At 40.2% G+C, this 15,099-nt stretch overlaps 1 protein-coding gene across 1 annotated transcript in view; it reads left to right on the top strand.

Annotated features, from left to right (window-relative positions):
• The window catches only part of KCTD19 (potassium channel tetramerization domain containing 19), a 51,749-nt gene that overhangs the window by 14,795 nt on the left and 21,855 nt on the right, over nucleotides 1-15,099 (top strand). Inside the window, exons 3-8 of the mRNA XM_084644641.1 lie at nucleotides 2,362-2,512; nucleotides 4,529-4,720; nucleotides 7,813-7,935; nucleotides 10,834-11,056; nucleotides 12,211-12,371; nucleotides 14,254-14,357. Coding sequence (XP_084500767.1) covers nucleotides 2,362-2,512; nucleotides 4,529-4,720; nucleotides 7,813-7,935; nucleotides 10,834-11,056; nucleotides 12,211-12,371; nucleotides 14,254-14,357 — 954 coding nt within the window. The remainder of the gene's footprint in view (nucleotides 1-2,361; nucleotides 2,513-4,528; nucleotides 4,721-7,812; nucleotides 7,936-10,833; nucleotides 11,057-12,210; nucleotides 12,372-14,253; nucleotides 14,358-15,099) is intronic.

The following is a 15,099-nucleotide window of genomic DNA, read 5'->3' as shown; positions in this document are numbered from 1 at the left end:
CCCTCCAGCGTATCTACCACTCCTCCCAGTTTAGTATCATCCGCAAATTTGCTGAGAGTGCAATCCACACCATCCTCCAGATCATTTATGAAGATATTGAACAAAACCGGCCCCAGGACCGACCCTTGGGGCACTCCACTTGATACCGGCTGCCAACTAGACGTGGAGCCATTGATCACTACCCGTTGAGCCCGATAATCTAGCCAGCTTTCTACCCACCTTATAGTGCATTCATCCATCCCATACTTCCTTAACTTGCTGACAAGAATACTGTGGGAGACCGTGTCAAAAGCTTTGCTAAAGTCAAGAAACAATACATCCACTGCTTTCCCTTCATCCACAGAACCAGTAATCTCATCATAAAAGGCGATTAGATTAGTCAGGCATGACCTTCCCTTGGTGAATCCATGCTGGCTCTTCCTGATCACTTTCCTCTCATGCAAGTGCATCAGGATTGATTCTTTGATTCTCAACCCACACTGTAAGCAAAAGTCAGCTTTAGGTTAGCTTAGTGGTTAGGGCTAATAATTAGCTACTAATAATTTATATTTTTGAAAAAAGAGAACTTTCAGAAATGAACTATAACATACTATGTTGTGGATGATACTTCCGTTTACTTAATCTTAAATGTCATCCTGACTGCAAAACCAACAAAATTCAAGTGCATAACATCACATGATCAGAAGAAGCAGAGAGTCTGATCTTTGACAGAGATTGTTCTCCGCATTTTCTGATAGCACAGTTTCCAAAATTAGGAACATACTCCATAATTAGTACCTCTCCTTTACTTTCTGTTTTTATGTTACAAATGGTAACCGTTTTCTTTTTTCTTTTTATTTACCTGAACGTTCAAAATTCAGCTTGGTAAACATCACTTTCAGATTCCGCACATCCAAATTATGAAATAAAACCTGTTTATTAACTTTCCTCAGAAATGCTTTCTTGTTTCGTTAATATTAACTTGGTTTACTCTAGTTTTTAGGCAGGGGTGTGGCCCCAGTTGGTGGATACATGCTACTTTGTTGCATTTTATGTACCCTCTTTCCTGCAGGAAAGGAGGTAGACATTCCTCAGGATGTCTTTCCTTTGTTGTGAGTGATAGAGCTGAATTTAGTCAGAAGTTCAGGATGATGGTTGCATTCTGGTCTGGGTTAGGACAAGTTTTACTGATTTCATTCTGTTGATCATTTTTGTGAAGTAGGATGAGAGCTCTTTGTAATGGTGGGTGCTTGGGACTGATGTTTGGTTTATGTAATCCAGGTAGAGCTGAGCAAACTACAGATTTTGTTTGCTTCAGTGGCCAAAAAAAAAAAAAAAAAAAGAAGTGTTTGGGTCGAACAAAAAGTTTTGAATGTAAGATACTATTTACTACTAGCACCAGGGCACTTTTTATATGAAGCCAAACATTTACTCCCCTTCCTGATCCCTTAATTCCAATAACCTACCTTCATGATGTCATCAGAGCCCAGCAGGTCCTTCGGCCTTTGTGTTGGGCCTGTTTATTTCTCATTTTCTATGCTAACATTGCCAAATCAAAGTGTTCAACATTCATGAGTTAGACAACAAACAGGAGAGATTTATGAGAGTTTTAAAAACTAATATAGCACATTGCTTTTCACCTGTCTTTTGATTTTCATCTCGAGGGAGAAGTTGCTTACCCTCACTTTGTGTGTGACCATCTTGTTTTCAAAGTTCAACTTTAAATGTACACACAAAAATGTAGGCCTCGCTGTTAGCTACTTGAAGGGGATTTGCCTTATTCTACCCTCCTCCTGCCTGGTGTGTGGGAGCTACAATCCTATCCCCTGCCCTACCCAGGCAGAGTAGATCACTGCCTATTCCACTTTCTCCCTCAGTTTCCTTACTGCTCCCCACTCCCACCCCATGTTTATTCTCTGCATCCCTGCTCAGTCCCACTGACAGTAATTGGAGTAAGGGCCAAACTTCACAACCTTAAAGGTAGAAAACAGAAATTCCTAAAAGCCTTTATCCTCCTCTCCCTTCCAAAAATATTTGTAAGATTTGTGATAAAACTGTGAATGTTGGCTGTACTGTACTGTCACAGGGCTAGGCATGTCGACCCAAATACACTTTTTGGAATATGAGGGTTCTCATTAGATTACACATTCCTATGAAAATCCACCTGCCATTCTTATTTCTACAGAAAATAGGGACATTCTAAGTTTGGATCTGTTAACACCCATAGAAGCTATTGCATACTTATTGTACAATATTCCATGACATTTTTTTATGGCTGCAAAGGGCTGTTCACCAGGCATTAGAGTATCATCTGTGGCTTTTATGTTTTGAACTATTTTATTTGCATTTAAAATAGTCAATAACATTTCTATATCTTAACAGACTTTAGACAATTTGAAGGAAGGGAAACATAATCTGCGAGTGCGACCTGCAGATATACCAATAGCTGAAAGAGCATCCATGAATTACTGGAGAACGCAAAAATGTATCAGCAAGCCTTTAGAGTTTCCTATTAAAAGCCCAGCATTTACAGGTAAATGTCCCAGTCCTCCTCTCTGTGAATGTACCTGGTGCTTTAAATTACTCAGCACACTCTGTAGGTCATAAGCACCCACTTGTGTTCAGCCAAGACTAGGATTTTTAAAATACTTTAGAATCTGAAGGTCCTTAAAATGTTATGCTTTGCATGCACATGCTCAACTTCCAGACGACTGATTATATGAAAGGAAAGCTGCACATTTAGTTACGTGCACATGCAATGGGGGATTTTGGTGTGTGCATCCAGGCAGGCATGCATCTACCTGGGTGCAATATCCAGTATGGGTCTCACCAATGCTGTATACAGAGGAAACGCCACCTCCCTACTCCTACTCAATACTCCCTTGTAAAGAGATCACATCAGCCCCATTTGCCACAGCATTGTCATGGGAGCTCATGTTCAGCTGCTTAGCTACAGTGACCCCTAAGTCCTTTTCTTAGTCACGGCTGTCCAGGAATCAGTACCCCATCTGACAAGTGTAGCCAGTTAACCAAGTGATTCAGATCATTCTAGATCAGTGACTGGTGTTAGTCATTATGTGCCACCCTACCAATCATGGATTTATAGATTCCAAAGCCAGAAGCGACTGCTGTGATCATCTAGTATGCCCTCTGGTATAACGCAGGCTAGAGAACTTTCCCAAAATAATTCCTACAGCAGATTGTTTAGAAGAAGAATCCAATCTTGATTTAAAAATTGTCAGTGATGGAAATCCGCTGTGACGCTTGGTAAATTGTCATCTGCACACTTTATTAGCAGCAATTTTATATTTTCTTCTGTATTATTGATAAAAATATAGAATAGCTTTGGCCAAGAACCAATCCCAGCAAGACCCTGCTAGATAGAGCCTCTCGCAGCCCTGGTAAAGCTCCCCCTGCTGGACACACATCAGGCTGCTGTGCCTGGATCCCATATGCTGGACCAGTGTGTTTTTAAGTTTCCCTTGGTCTGGGGAGGTTCCAGCATTGTGTCTTTTTTTTGGCCTCTCTGGTGCACTTCCTGGTTGCAGGCACTGTCTGTTACTCCTTCATAACCTGGGGGCCTAGGTTCAACAAACCTAGGCCCCCAGTACCAGTGGTGATTTCTCAACACACTCCAAGTGCTTAATCACACCCTTTCCCAGAGCTCCGATCTTGTGATCATTCTGTTATAGTTTACCTATCCAGGAACACATAGTTGAAGGACGTAACAGTCAGACTTTGCAAAAGGGATTCTAAAACAATTACTCTTTATGTTATACAGTACAAAAGACATGCAGATCTAAACACCTATACACCCTTTCCTCCCTGAGATTCCTCACCACTCTGGAGTGTTCTTTGGGATATGAGCCAGAGTCTTCTAAGGAGTCCAGGATCTTCCCTCTCCCCCTGCTCTCCTCCAAGGGCTTTTCATTTTGAACATGAAGTCTCACTGGTCTCTTATCCCTCTCTCCAAAATGGCCAGTGACTCCTGATTTAACCTCCTTTTTGTAATATCCAGTCCCCATGCCAAGTTATCCATTGCTGAGTTAGCAGCCTACCTAGATGGACCGGTTTTCTTAGTCTGCCTTCTTTGTCCCAAGGGTGTTTCCATAGAATAGAAGACTATCAAGCTCTAACAACCCTCCTTTGTTAACCCTGTGTCACCATCCCTTGAAATTTCATTCCAAAATGAAGGTAAAAAGACAACAGAGAAGGGAGACACGCCCGACATTCAAAATTGAGTTTGCAGTCTATCATAAATACACACAGAGAATCCCCAGAGTCAAACAGAATTAATATGTTGTACATAAACAGATCCCCCAAATTGTCTCACACACACACCCATTAGGTGATAACTCCCCATTAACAACTATATAGTCTAGTTCCCACTATTAATCTTTGATATGTGCCATATTGTGTTTAGAGAGGAGACATGAACACCCATGCTAAGAAGAACTCTTTGTACCGTCCACCAATAGAAGTAACTCCAATACAAAATTAACGGCAGTCTTCCCTGTTTGTGTATTGATATCCTCTGATTTCGCTCTAGGATTACATGATAAAGCTCCTTTGGGGCTGATGGATACACCATTACTTGATACAGAAGAGGAAGTGCATTACTGTTTTCTGCCATTAGACTTGGTGGGAAAGTACCCTACTTTAGTCAATGATGATAATTTGCTGTGGCTCCTGGAGAATGCAGCTCTGATAGAATGTGAATGCAGTGAGTTCCGTTTTATAGGTAAACCTCATTCTTTTCTGTTTAGAAAGCACCTTGCACATTTGAGCACTACCAAAATAAGTTACAAATAATTATACTCTACCCCTGTCTCTCAACATCTTCAGTTTCATTCTGGTATCTGTATTATGTTAAACACACAACATTTTGAAAACAAATATAAACTTTCACTGCGCGTTAAGTATGCAGCGTTGTTGTAGCCGTGTTGGTCCCAGGATATTAGACAAGATGGGTGAGGTAATATATTTTATTGGACCAACTTTTGATGGTAAATGAGACAAGCTTTTGAACATACAAAGAGCTCTTCTTCAAGCCCAAGCTCGGAGAAGAGCTCTGTGTAAGATCAAAAGCTCGTTTTGTTCACCAGCAGAAGTTGGTCCAATAAAAGATATCGCCTTAATCCACAGAGAGTGAGGTAAGGGAGTTGGAGGAATGGAGAGAGGGCCTTGGAATTGGGGAGTTAGGCTGGGCGTTGAGGCTGAGTAACTGTACTCGCTTGCTTGCTAGCTACAGCCCTTGCCAACCCTTCATCCTACCTGCCTGTAGTCCCTCATCCATACCCCTTCAGTCTTCCTTGGATATTTTAAGCTTCAGCAATGGGATTCCCAGTCTACAGACCTGGTAAATTTAGTCAGACCAGACGACTTCTCCAGTGAGCTATAGAGAAACTGCCTCTGTAGCAGCGCAACAAGCTTCACTTGTCAGGCAACTTTGCCTGCAAGTTTACTTCACACTCTCTGGCTTTTTCCCTCTGTTTGCAGGTAGACCAGGGGTGGCCAACCTGGGGCTCCGGAGCCATATACGGCTTTCAGAAGTTAATATGCGGCTCCTTGTATAGGCACCGACTTTGCAGTGTGCTGGGGGGTGCTTTGTGCTGAACCCCTTACTCTGCCACAGGCCCTGCCCCCACCCCACTCCTTTCTGCCCCCTCCCCTGAGCCTGCCGTGCCCTTGCTCTTCCCCCTCCCCCTCTCCCTCCAAGCCTCCTGCACGCCACAAAACAGCTGATCGGGAAAGGCAGGGAAGGAGGGGGAGGTGCAGATCGGTGGGGCTGCTGGTGGGTGGGAAGCGCTGGGAGTGGGGGGAGGGGAGGGAGCTGATGGGAGCTGCTGACGTATTATTGTGGCTCTTTGGCAATGTACTTTGGTAAATTCTGGCTCCCTCTCAGGCTTAGGTTGGCCACCCCTGAGTTAGACCATTTCTAGAAGTAGTTCAGCTGCAGCCACTGATGACATCCATTGCTGGCAACTGGTAATTTCCTCATGCAGACAAGACTCATGATAACATTAAAACATTATCCATAAATGTATGTGTTTGTGTCTGTATATATTTATACTGTAATTGGCTGTAGAACACAAAATGCTCCATGAAGCATATATAATGCCAGTGAAACTTTCTAAAAAGAAAAGTTTAGATACTATATTAATATATATTCAAAGGGGTACCTTTCTTCACTTCATGTGGAAATGTATATACATGCAAAAGGTCAGGTTACAAATCCCAACTGTAATATCAAATGTTACTGGAAAACCAGTACCAACTATATATATCAGGCTCCTGGGGCTTGTGCTACGGGGCTAAAAATAGAAGTGTAGACGTTCGGGCTCTCAGACCCACCCCCACTGGGTTTCAGAGCTTGGGCTCCCGTCCAAGCAGGAACATCTACACTGCTCTTTTTAGCCCATAGCATGAGCCCTGGGAGGTCAGTCAATCCAGGTCTGAGACTTGCTGCCATAGGGTTTTGTTTGCGATATAGACATACCCTGACAATGTTAAATCCTTTCTGCCACTGCTGATTGCCAAGCATAGAATCCCCTTGATATGGATGAAAAAAGAGACTTATAACAAACCATAGCCTCACAGTGTGCTGAAGGCATCATCCAAGGAACAAACTAGCTATTGAAAAAAGGAAAAACATTAAGATATACCACAAAATATGGTCAAAATATACAGATTACTTTGAAACAGACAAAATGGTCTAAATATTTTTAAACCATTGCTTGTAGCCTTAATAGAAGGAAATATATATACTGGAACAAATTTCAATTAGACTGCAAATCAAACTAGTTATGCAGGTTTCAGAATATATAACACTAATGGTGAATAGTTTGAACCAAAAGAAAAGCTTATATTTGTTTTAATGTAATTCTCAGCTAGTATGATATACTGTATATTAATACAATAATTTGTAGATGTTAATGTAAGCTTACCTAAAAATTAATCAATATAGATTTAAAAATATTAATGTCAAAGTTAAAATAATAATTTAAAATATCTTAAACTCAAATACGGGATTAAGGCATGTTCCTATATCTTTTGCTTCTGTAAATAATCCCATTAATATGCTGTGGAACATGTGGAAGAAGGACGGTGGGCCTGATTCTCGTTTACACCAAGAGCCCTTTACACTGCCAGAACAGTATAAACGGATCTTAAGGTGGGAATAAATTTCACCCCCTTTTTAAAGCCTCTTTACACTACCAAAGCAGTAGAAAGGGGTCTTACTGTATATGAGAATTAGGTTCTTTATCTCTCCAGTAGTAACAAAATAATTTTTCATTTATGAAAGGATCATCTAGCTTCAAAAGAGTTATGTACCCTTTTAAAGTGTGGCAGAAAACCACAGCTCCTCCACTGTTCCATTCTGATATTGCCACAAGTTTGCCCTGGTGTTTTTGAAGGACCTGCTGGCATCAGATTTCATCAGCCCGTGGTAAACTATGTTGAAGCATACTTCAGGAAGGATTTCTGCTTGCAGAAAAGCCCATATTTGAGTCACGTGGAACATTGCTGCAAATAAAACCAAACTGATTCCTGTGGATTGTACTACCTATCATTTTGCTATGCTTTAAAGTAAAGTGACATTTGATTTTACATCTTGATCTTCAAAAACTGTTACAAATATATTAGTTTTCAGGTATTTATTTTCAAACACCAAGGATCTCCTGGTTTACTTCTAGAATATAAAACAACTAATGAATATATTGTTGTTGGGGGGAGGGAGGGAAATGTCAACAGCCTATTGTTTTGCTAGAGTGAACATTGGACAGGTAAATGACAAAATTAACACTTAGGGTTTTGTCTTTATTTTTCAAGTAAATTTTCTTCGCTCAGAGAAGATTTTGTTGCCTGATAATTTCTCCAACATAGATGTTTTGGAAGCAGAAGTTGTAGCTTTGGGAATTCCTAACCTTACAGACGCAGTGAAGCTTTATAGGGGTAATTTGGTGTCACTTTGTTTTCAGTGTATTCTTCCATTCACTTCCTGTCTCAGCTAAGGTGTTTGAATATTGAGGTGATACATAGATTCCAAGGTCATAAGGGACCATTGTGATCATCTAGTCTGACCTCCTGTGTAACATGGACGTAGAACTTACCTCAAATAATTCCGTTTGAACTAGAGCATTTTAAAAAAAAAAAATCTTGATTTAAATTTTGCCAGGGATGGAGACTTCACCATGACCCTTGATAAGTTGTTCCAATGGTTAATTACTCTCACTGTTAAAAAAAATTTACTCCTTTCTCCCAGTCTGAATTTGTCTAGCTTCAAATTCTAGCCATTGGATCATGTTAGACCTTTCTCTGCTAGATTGAAGAGCTCATTTTGAAATATTTGTTCTCCATGTGGGTACTTATAGACTGTCATCAAGTCACCCCTTTTCCCTTTGTTAAGCTAAATAAGATTGAGCTCCTTGAGTCTGTCACTCTAAGGCATGTTTTCCAGTCCTGTAATCTTTCTCATGGCTCTTCTCTGAACCCTCTCCAAATTTATCAACATCCTTCTTGAATTGTGGACACCAGAACTGGACACAGTATTCCAGCAGCAGTCACACCAGTGCCAAATAGAGGTAATATAACCTCTCTACTCCTACTCAAGATTCCCCTGTTTATGCATTCAAGGATCTCATTAGCCCTTTTGGCCACAGAGTCACACTGGGGGCTCCTGTTCAGCTGATTACCCACCCTCCCAACGCCAAATCCTTTTCAGTCTCTACATCCCAGGATAGATAACCCATTCCTGTAAGTATGACCTACATTCTTTATTCCTAGATGTATACATTATATTTGGCCACGTTAAAATGCATATCGCTTGAGCCCAGCTTACTAAACAATCCAGAATGCTCTGTATCAGTGACCCGTCCTCTTCATTATTTATTCCTTCCCCTATTTTTGTGTCATCTGGAAATTTTTAGTGATGATTTTGTGTTTTCTTGCAGGTTATTAATAAAAATGTTAACTAGCATTGGACACAACCTGACCCCTGCAGGACCTCACTAGAAACATACCCATTCAATGATGATTCTCCATTGACAATTACATTTTGAGATCTATCAGTTAGCTAACTTTTAATCCATTTAATCCGTGTCATATTAATTTTATATTGTTCTAATTTTCAATCAAAATGTCATGCAGTACCAAGTCAAATGCCTTACAGAAGTCTATTACATCCACACTATTACCTTTATCAACCAAATTTGTAATCTCATAAAAAAAATGAACTTAGTCTGACAAGATCTATTTTCCATAAACCCATCTTGATTGCCATTAAGTATATTACCCTTATTCTTTATTAATCAAGTCCTATATCAGATGCTCCACTGTCTTGTCTGGGATCAATGTGAGACTGACAGGCTTATAATTACCCTGGTCATCCCATTTACCCTTTTAAAATATTGGCACAACACTAGCTTTCTTCCAGTCTTCTGGAAGAAGACTTCAGTATCCCAAGACTTATTGAAAATCAAAATTAATGGGCTCAAAAATCTTGAGCTAGGGCAATTTCTGACATAACAGTTGCTGGAGACAAAAACCCCTTTGAGATGATCTCCTCAGATGCAGAATTACAAGATAAGTAATTTTACCTTCCTTGCCTTTTGATCAGACAGCATCACTTCCCTCTTGGAATCCCTCAGTTAGTGCCCCTTGCCCATGAAATTATATTTAAACTTCTTACCCTCATCTTTATGGCCCTGAACAACTTTGCCCTGGCCTGCAACTTGGATCTGAATTCTTATTGTGTCTCTTGTTGCTCCTTTGTGTCTCTCCATTAACAGTGGCCCCTACATTCTCTTCTCCCACTACTACTTATTCCATGTTGCCCTATGCATGGATCTACTTCCCAACCCCAGTGTGTCAGGTCCCCTTATATACAGCCCTCCTAAAGACTGCCTTCTGAATTTCTCTTACAACATTAAAGATACACCTGCACCACAAATTAAGGTGTAATTGTGCCACAGGTATCACTACCCATGCAAGTTTTAATCTAGCTAGTAACAATAATAGTGAAGATGTGGTGGCATGGGTTTTAGTGTGGTCTAGCCACCAGAGTACATACCCAGAGTCCTAGCATGTAATTTCTCTGAGCCATTTAGCTGTTTAGGTATCAGAATGACAAAAGAATTTTATGGTGCCAAATTTTTGCAAAATTTGAGAGTGTACAGAGTAATGATTAGGCACCAAGCAGTCTGCTAAGTCACCAATAACAGCATGAAATAGAAACCTATTGAAATGGTTATTTAAGGCATACTGTATTTCCATCAGCATAATTAACCAGAATTTGGATGCTCCCTTCCCCACCCTCTGTTACTTCTGGCAGACCATGATGACATGTCTTTCTTTCATGAAGGAAGAAAGATTAAATGAATGCTCCCACTCGGAAAAGATGTTCCTTTTGTTTTCAGAATTTGCATTTATAACTAACTCCAGTATAGCAAAGGTTTTGTTTGCTTGTTTAAGAGCAGGCCCTGCATTTCTTAGTGACCTGCTACTTAAGGGCTCTAGGAGCATCTTGAGCAAGCACTGCTCCTTGTAGTTATGCCAAAACAGCTGGCATGTTTTTAACATTCATTTCTTATGGACAGAAAAATGTATTACATGAATATTTTGAACCCAGAGTCTTCTCAACAGATTGTATGAAGGCTGAGAGAAGGGCCAAGTGTTGCTGTAATTATTCATAGAATCATAGAATATCAGGGTTGGAAGGGACCTTCTTGGCAACAAGGGCACACACAATCTTATATTATATCTCATATTAATATTAATGATATTAATCTCATATTAATATTTTGCTTGTTAGAGCACAGTCTTGATACTTTTATGTTTTTCCTTTTCATGTAGGAAATTGCTCTATGCTGACCTCTAACCTTGAAGATTCTATGAAGGGCATAGTAAACAAGATGCTGGAAGTTCAGGAAGCCGAGAGGCCTCCCTTGTATGTTATGGCATTTGGTGTCTTAGTAAAATACCCTGATTCAGCACTTGGACAGCTCCATATAGAAAGTACTTTAGACAGAAACCAGCTGTACGTCTCTGGGAATGGCGTCCTCTTCCAACATGTCAAGTAGGTTTTCTTTTATAAACTAGTCTTCATTAAATTCATGAGGTTGGGTTCTTTTTCTGTTTGAGTTCTTCAGCCATACTGCATACTAACTTTGGAAGAGCAGTCCTTCAGCCTTTCATTTAATTAGTGCTGCTCCTGAAGACTGTTACTACTGTCTAATCTCCGACAGTGGGGCTCTGCACAGGCAACTGCATAAGGAACAAAGGAAAGTTACTAACAATAGCTGGAGTTCTCCAAATATACGACATGGACTTCAGTTGGCGCACATCAGGCATGAATTTGGCTTATTCATAAATTGCATATATTTGACTTAATGAGCCTAACTGAGTATAAGTATATAGAGTGGTCTGTTACACCAAGAATGAAATTTGAGCCTATTTTCCTACTGTTAACATTCAGATAAATTGCTAACACTGAATATTGTAATTTCTAAACTGCATTGAAAGTGCTAAACTCTGCTTTGTGACAAAGTGACCCTGTATGCCTAGAGAAGGGCAGACATCATTACACTAGACAGAAGGAATGACTCCCCAAGGAGCACTAAAGAGGCATTGAAATGCTTTCCAAAAAGTGTATAAATGTAAGAAACAAAAAGGATGAAAGGAGGGAGTGAAAAGTTAAAAACATACTTTTTCAAAAAAATTGTTTAATAATTTCTTTCATTTACCTGTCTTTCATTTACCTGCTGTTACCCTCCTCTCAGCATTCTGCAGTCCTCTGCTTGTATCACTGATCACTAATATTGCAGAGTAAGGAGACACCTCTTAAACTGGTTTAGGTGTCTCTACAAACAGCAACCGTTGCCAGGTCTTGGCAGATGAAAGGCCCATAAGTTCACCTTTAAATTTTTTGGACAACACATATAGTCTGTTAGGCCCTGATACTGCAGACCTGTTCTAAGGCTGGTAAGGAGCACTCATGTGAAGGTTCTAGTGAATTAGCATGATTTGTCAAGTGGAAGAAATGCAAAAGTATTCAATGGGAAAAATCTCATTGAAAGCTCAAGTATCAATAGCTGGAAAAGCTTTCTACCAGGTGTTCTTAACAATGGCTTGGCCTGAATTACTTAAAAATAAATCATGTAAAAGTATTTGGTAGTATAAAAAGTAGACAAAGATCTAGTGACCTATTCTCATTTAACTTTGGATGGATAGGAACTGGCTAGGAACTTGCCGCCTCCCGCTTACTGAAAATATGTCTGAAATCCATGAGCTCTGTGATTACTTGGACAAAAGGGACATCACATATGAACCAATGAAAGATGCTTTGAAATCATATCTGAAACAAAAGATACCTGCAGAGATGAAGGGACACAGTAAGTAAATTGATTTAAATAAGTAATTATATTGTTTTAAAATATGATGAGTGGATATTGGCTGATTAAGAATAAAGACTCAATAGTCCAGTGCTAGCTAGGAGGAAAAGGTAGGTTTCAAATTAACCAGGGTTTTATGTGACCAACAAACTCCTCATTTTCGTAAAATCTAGTATAAGCCAATAGTTTTTAAGAAGTGGCTACTGCTACCCCCCAAGCTGTATAATTATACATACAACAAAAAGCTTTAGAAGAAATGCACAGTAACTGCACTACAGTGACACTTATTTCTGAAGAGGCATTCATATTTATGTTTAGAATATAACTGCTTGCTTGAAAATTCTGTCTCTCCCCCTCAAAAGAGAGAGAATTAGTGAAAGTCCTTCATGGCACACAGCATATTTCTAGGCAGATATGCAAATAAGCCTTACATTCCAGTAAGTCTCTGTGAATTGAGTTGCTCCAATACATTTTCTGGTTAATATTAGATGTCGTACATATGAGACTAGGGGACTGATATTCAGAGTGGGCTCCTGTGGGAAATCTCTGTACCTACAAAGGACTGAATCCTACTAATTATTTTGATGGAATTTAAATCCATGATAACAGGGCTTGGTATGAAGGAGTTCAGTCATCTCTGCGGCATCTTGATGTCATCATGACATAGTGTGGTGCATAGCTTGTGTTAGAGAAATTAAATGGGAAATAATTGTAACAATCTCAAATGCCTAACAACTGAGTTGTTGTTATTATTATTTGTATAACAGTAGCAACTAGGGACCTCAGTCATGGACCAGGGCTCATTGTGCTAGATGAGGTACTCTACACACTCATTTTATTTTACATATTCCCGTTCCAGAGTTGTCTAATCTTTTCATGTTATTGTTCATGTCCCTCCAAACATCACTTCTGTGAGTTTGTGACTGCTACGTATATCTTTCAGTACTGACGGGTGCTATTGTAGGCACACAAATCTTTTCTTAATGCAGGCGCTTTTCAAATATTTTTCACCATTTTGATTTGGGTGAATATTTATTTAAACTTTCCAGCCAGCATATCACAGGACAATACGGTAACTGTCTCATGGACTATTCCTGTGACTGATTTCAATCTGAACTTTTCCAGAAAGTCATTTCCGCATTCCGATAAAATCTAGAGGCTAAATGCAGAGGCTAAATTGTGCCCAAGCTTGTGCAGGTCCACAGGAGGGAATGGAGCGCTACTTCCATTCCTTGCGCACACGAAGTGAGTGAGGCTAGCCTAATGTCTCCAGAAGTAGTGGTAAAAGAACACACAAACAGTGGTGAAGAAATAGCTTTGCTTCCCGTGCGCTCCCAGGAGTTCCCTGAGCTTAAACCCACAGTCAAGTCCAGTGAAAGCTTTCTATCAGTCGTAACTTTCAAAGCAAACTCCAGCACACCTCAGCTTTTCCCACTGCTGAATTTTGACGCTGTGTACCTTTCGGGTGCAGGTTCAACAGCATAACCAGCTTTATCTACATTGGGCAGCTAAATGCACCAGGTTGGAGAGCCCAAACAGAACCAGACTTACGTTCACAGATGCAGGCCAAGACTTTGGACTGGACTAGAGAGAAGAATACTGGCTGCAGCATGGGTGTTTGCTGTTGTACATTTGCATGCCTGGTTATTTTTTGACAATGCTTATATCTGAGCCCTGGAACCAGAATGCAAGGCCTGAGCTCTGTGTGTGTTTGCTCAGAATTCTCTACATTCATTTAGCATACTAAAGAATCCATATTATTATTATTACACTATTGTGATATCCCCTCAGTAGCTTACAACTGTCATATCCACCACCAAGTTTCATTATTATTTAAAATGACTTCCACTGTGACCTTGACATTTTGAACCTTATCCCTTAGATGACGACTGGAAAGCAGAAGTAAGAGTCTACTCCCTGCATCAGATTGTGAAAATTTATGTAGGAAGCCATTGGTATGAAACATACTTACAAACCTTGCTGAAGGTACAGTCAATAAGTATCTTTATATTGCCTTACTGTAAGTTTGCCTAAGACATTTTAGTATTGGAAAGGTGATGAGATAGCATTTGATGGGGTTGCCTGGCAACCTGGGGCAAGCAAAGTTTCATTTCTGGGCTGGGAGCTGTATGAAGGCACCATGTTTAGCCCCTTGAGGAAATAAGCACCTAGAATTATTCATGAGAGAAGAGTTCCCCTCCTGGCCAACAACACAAACAGCATTGACTGGGACTGATAGGACCTGGTTAATTCTTCTTTCATCGGGTACATGGGCTGCCAAAACCATGTATGGGGGGCGAGGCTTCCTTCCCTCAAAATTAATATTAGAAATCCATAAGAACAAATAGAAGCTCATAAGCATGCGCTTAACTTCATGGATGATCTTAAGTTCCATTGAATTCAAGTTTAGGTTAAGCACATGCTTAGGGGCTCTGCTGAATGGAGATGGACTTAAGCGCATGTGTAAAGTTAAGAAAAAGCCTAAGGGCTTTGCTGAATCAGGGCCAAAAAGAGCCAATCTAAATCTCAAAATGTGTACACAACGCTCCAGGGCGCATTTTCAGAAAGGTGGCCTGCCTTTGGTCCTACAAGAATTGCACTGAATTGTGGGTTTGTAATTCAACTGAAGGCACAAATTTGAGCAGGTGCCCGATTCTAATTTCCTGACTGCAGGAGCACTGAACTAGAAGTGTAATTTACAGAAACAAATTACACCTGTAAGCAAGGA

The sequence above is a fragment of the Lepidochelys olivacea genome, assembly GCF_965140295.1.
Source record: "Lepidochelys olivacea isolate rLepOli2 genome assembly, chromosome: 12".
In the NCBI taxonomy this organism is placed as follows: Eukaryota; Metazoa; Chordata; order Testudines; family Cheloniidae; genus Lepidochelys; species Lepidochelys olivacea.
Note: the sequence above shows the minus strand (reverse complement) of the source record. Positions and strands in the feature narration are given on the sequence as shown.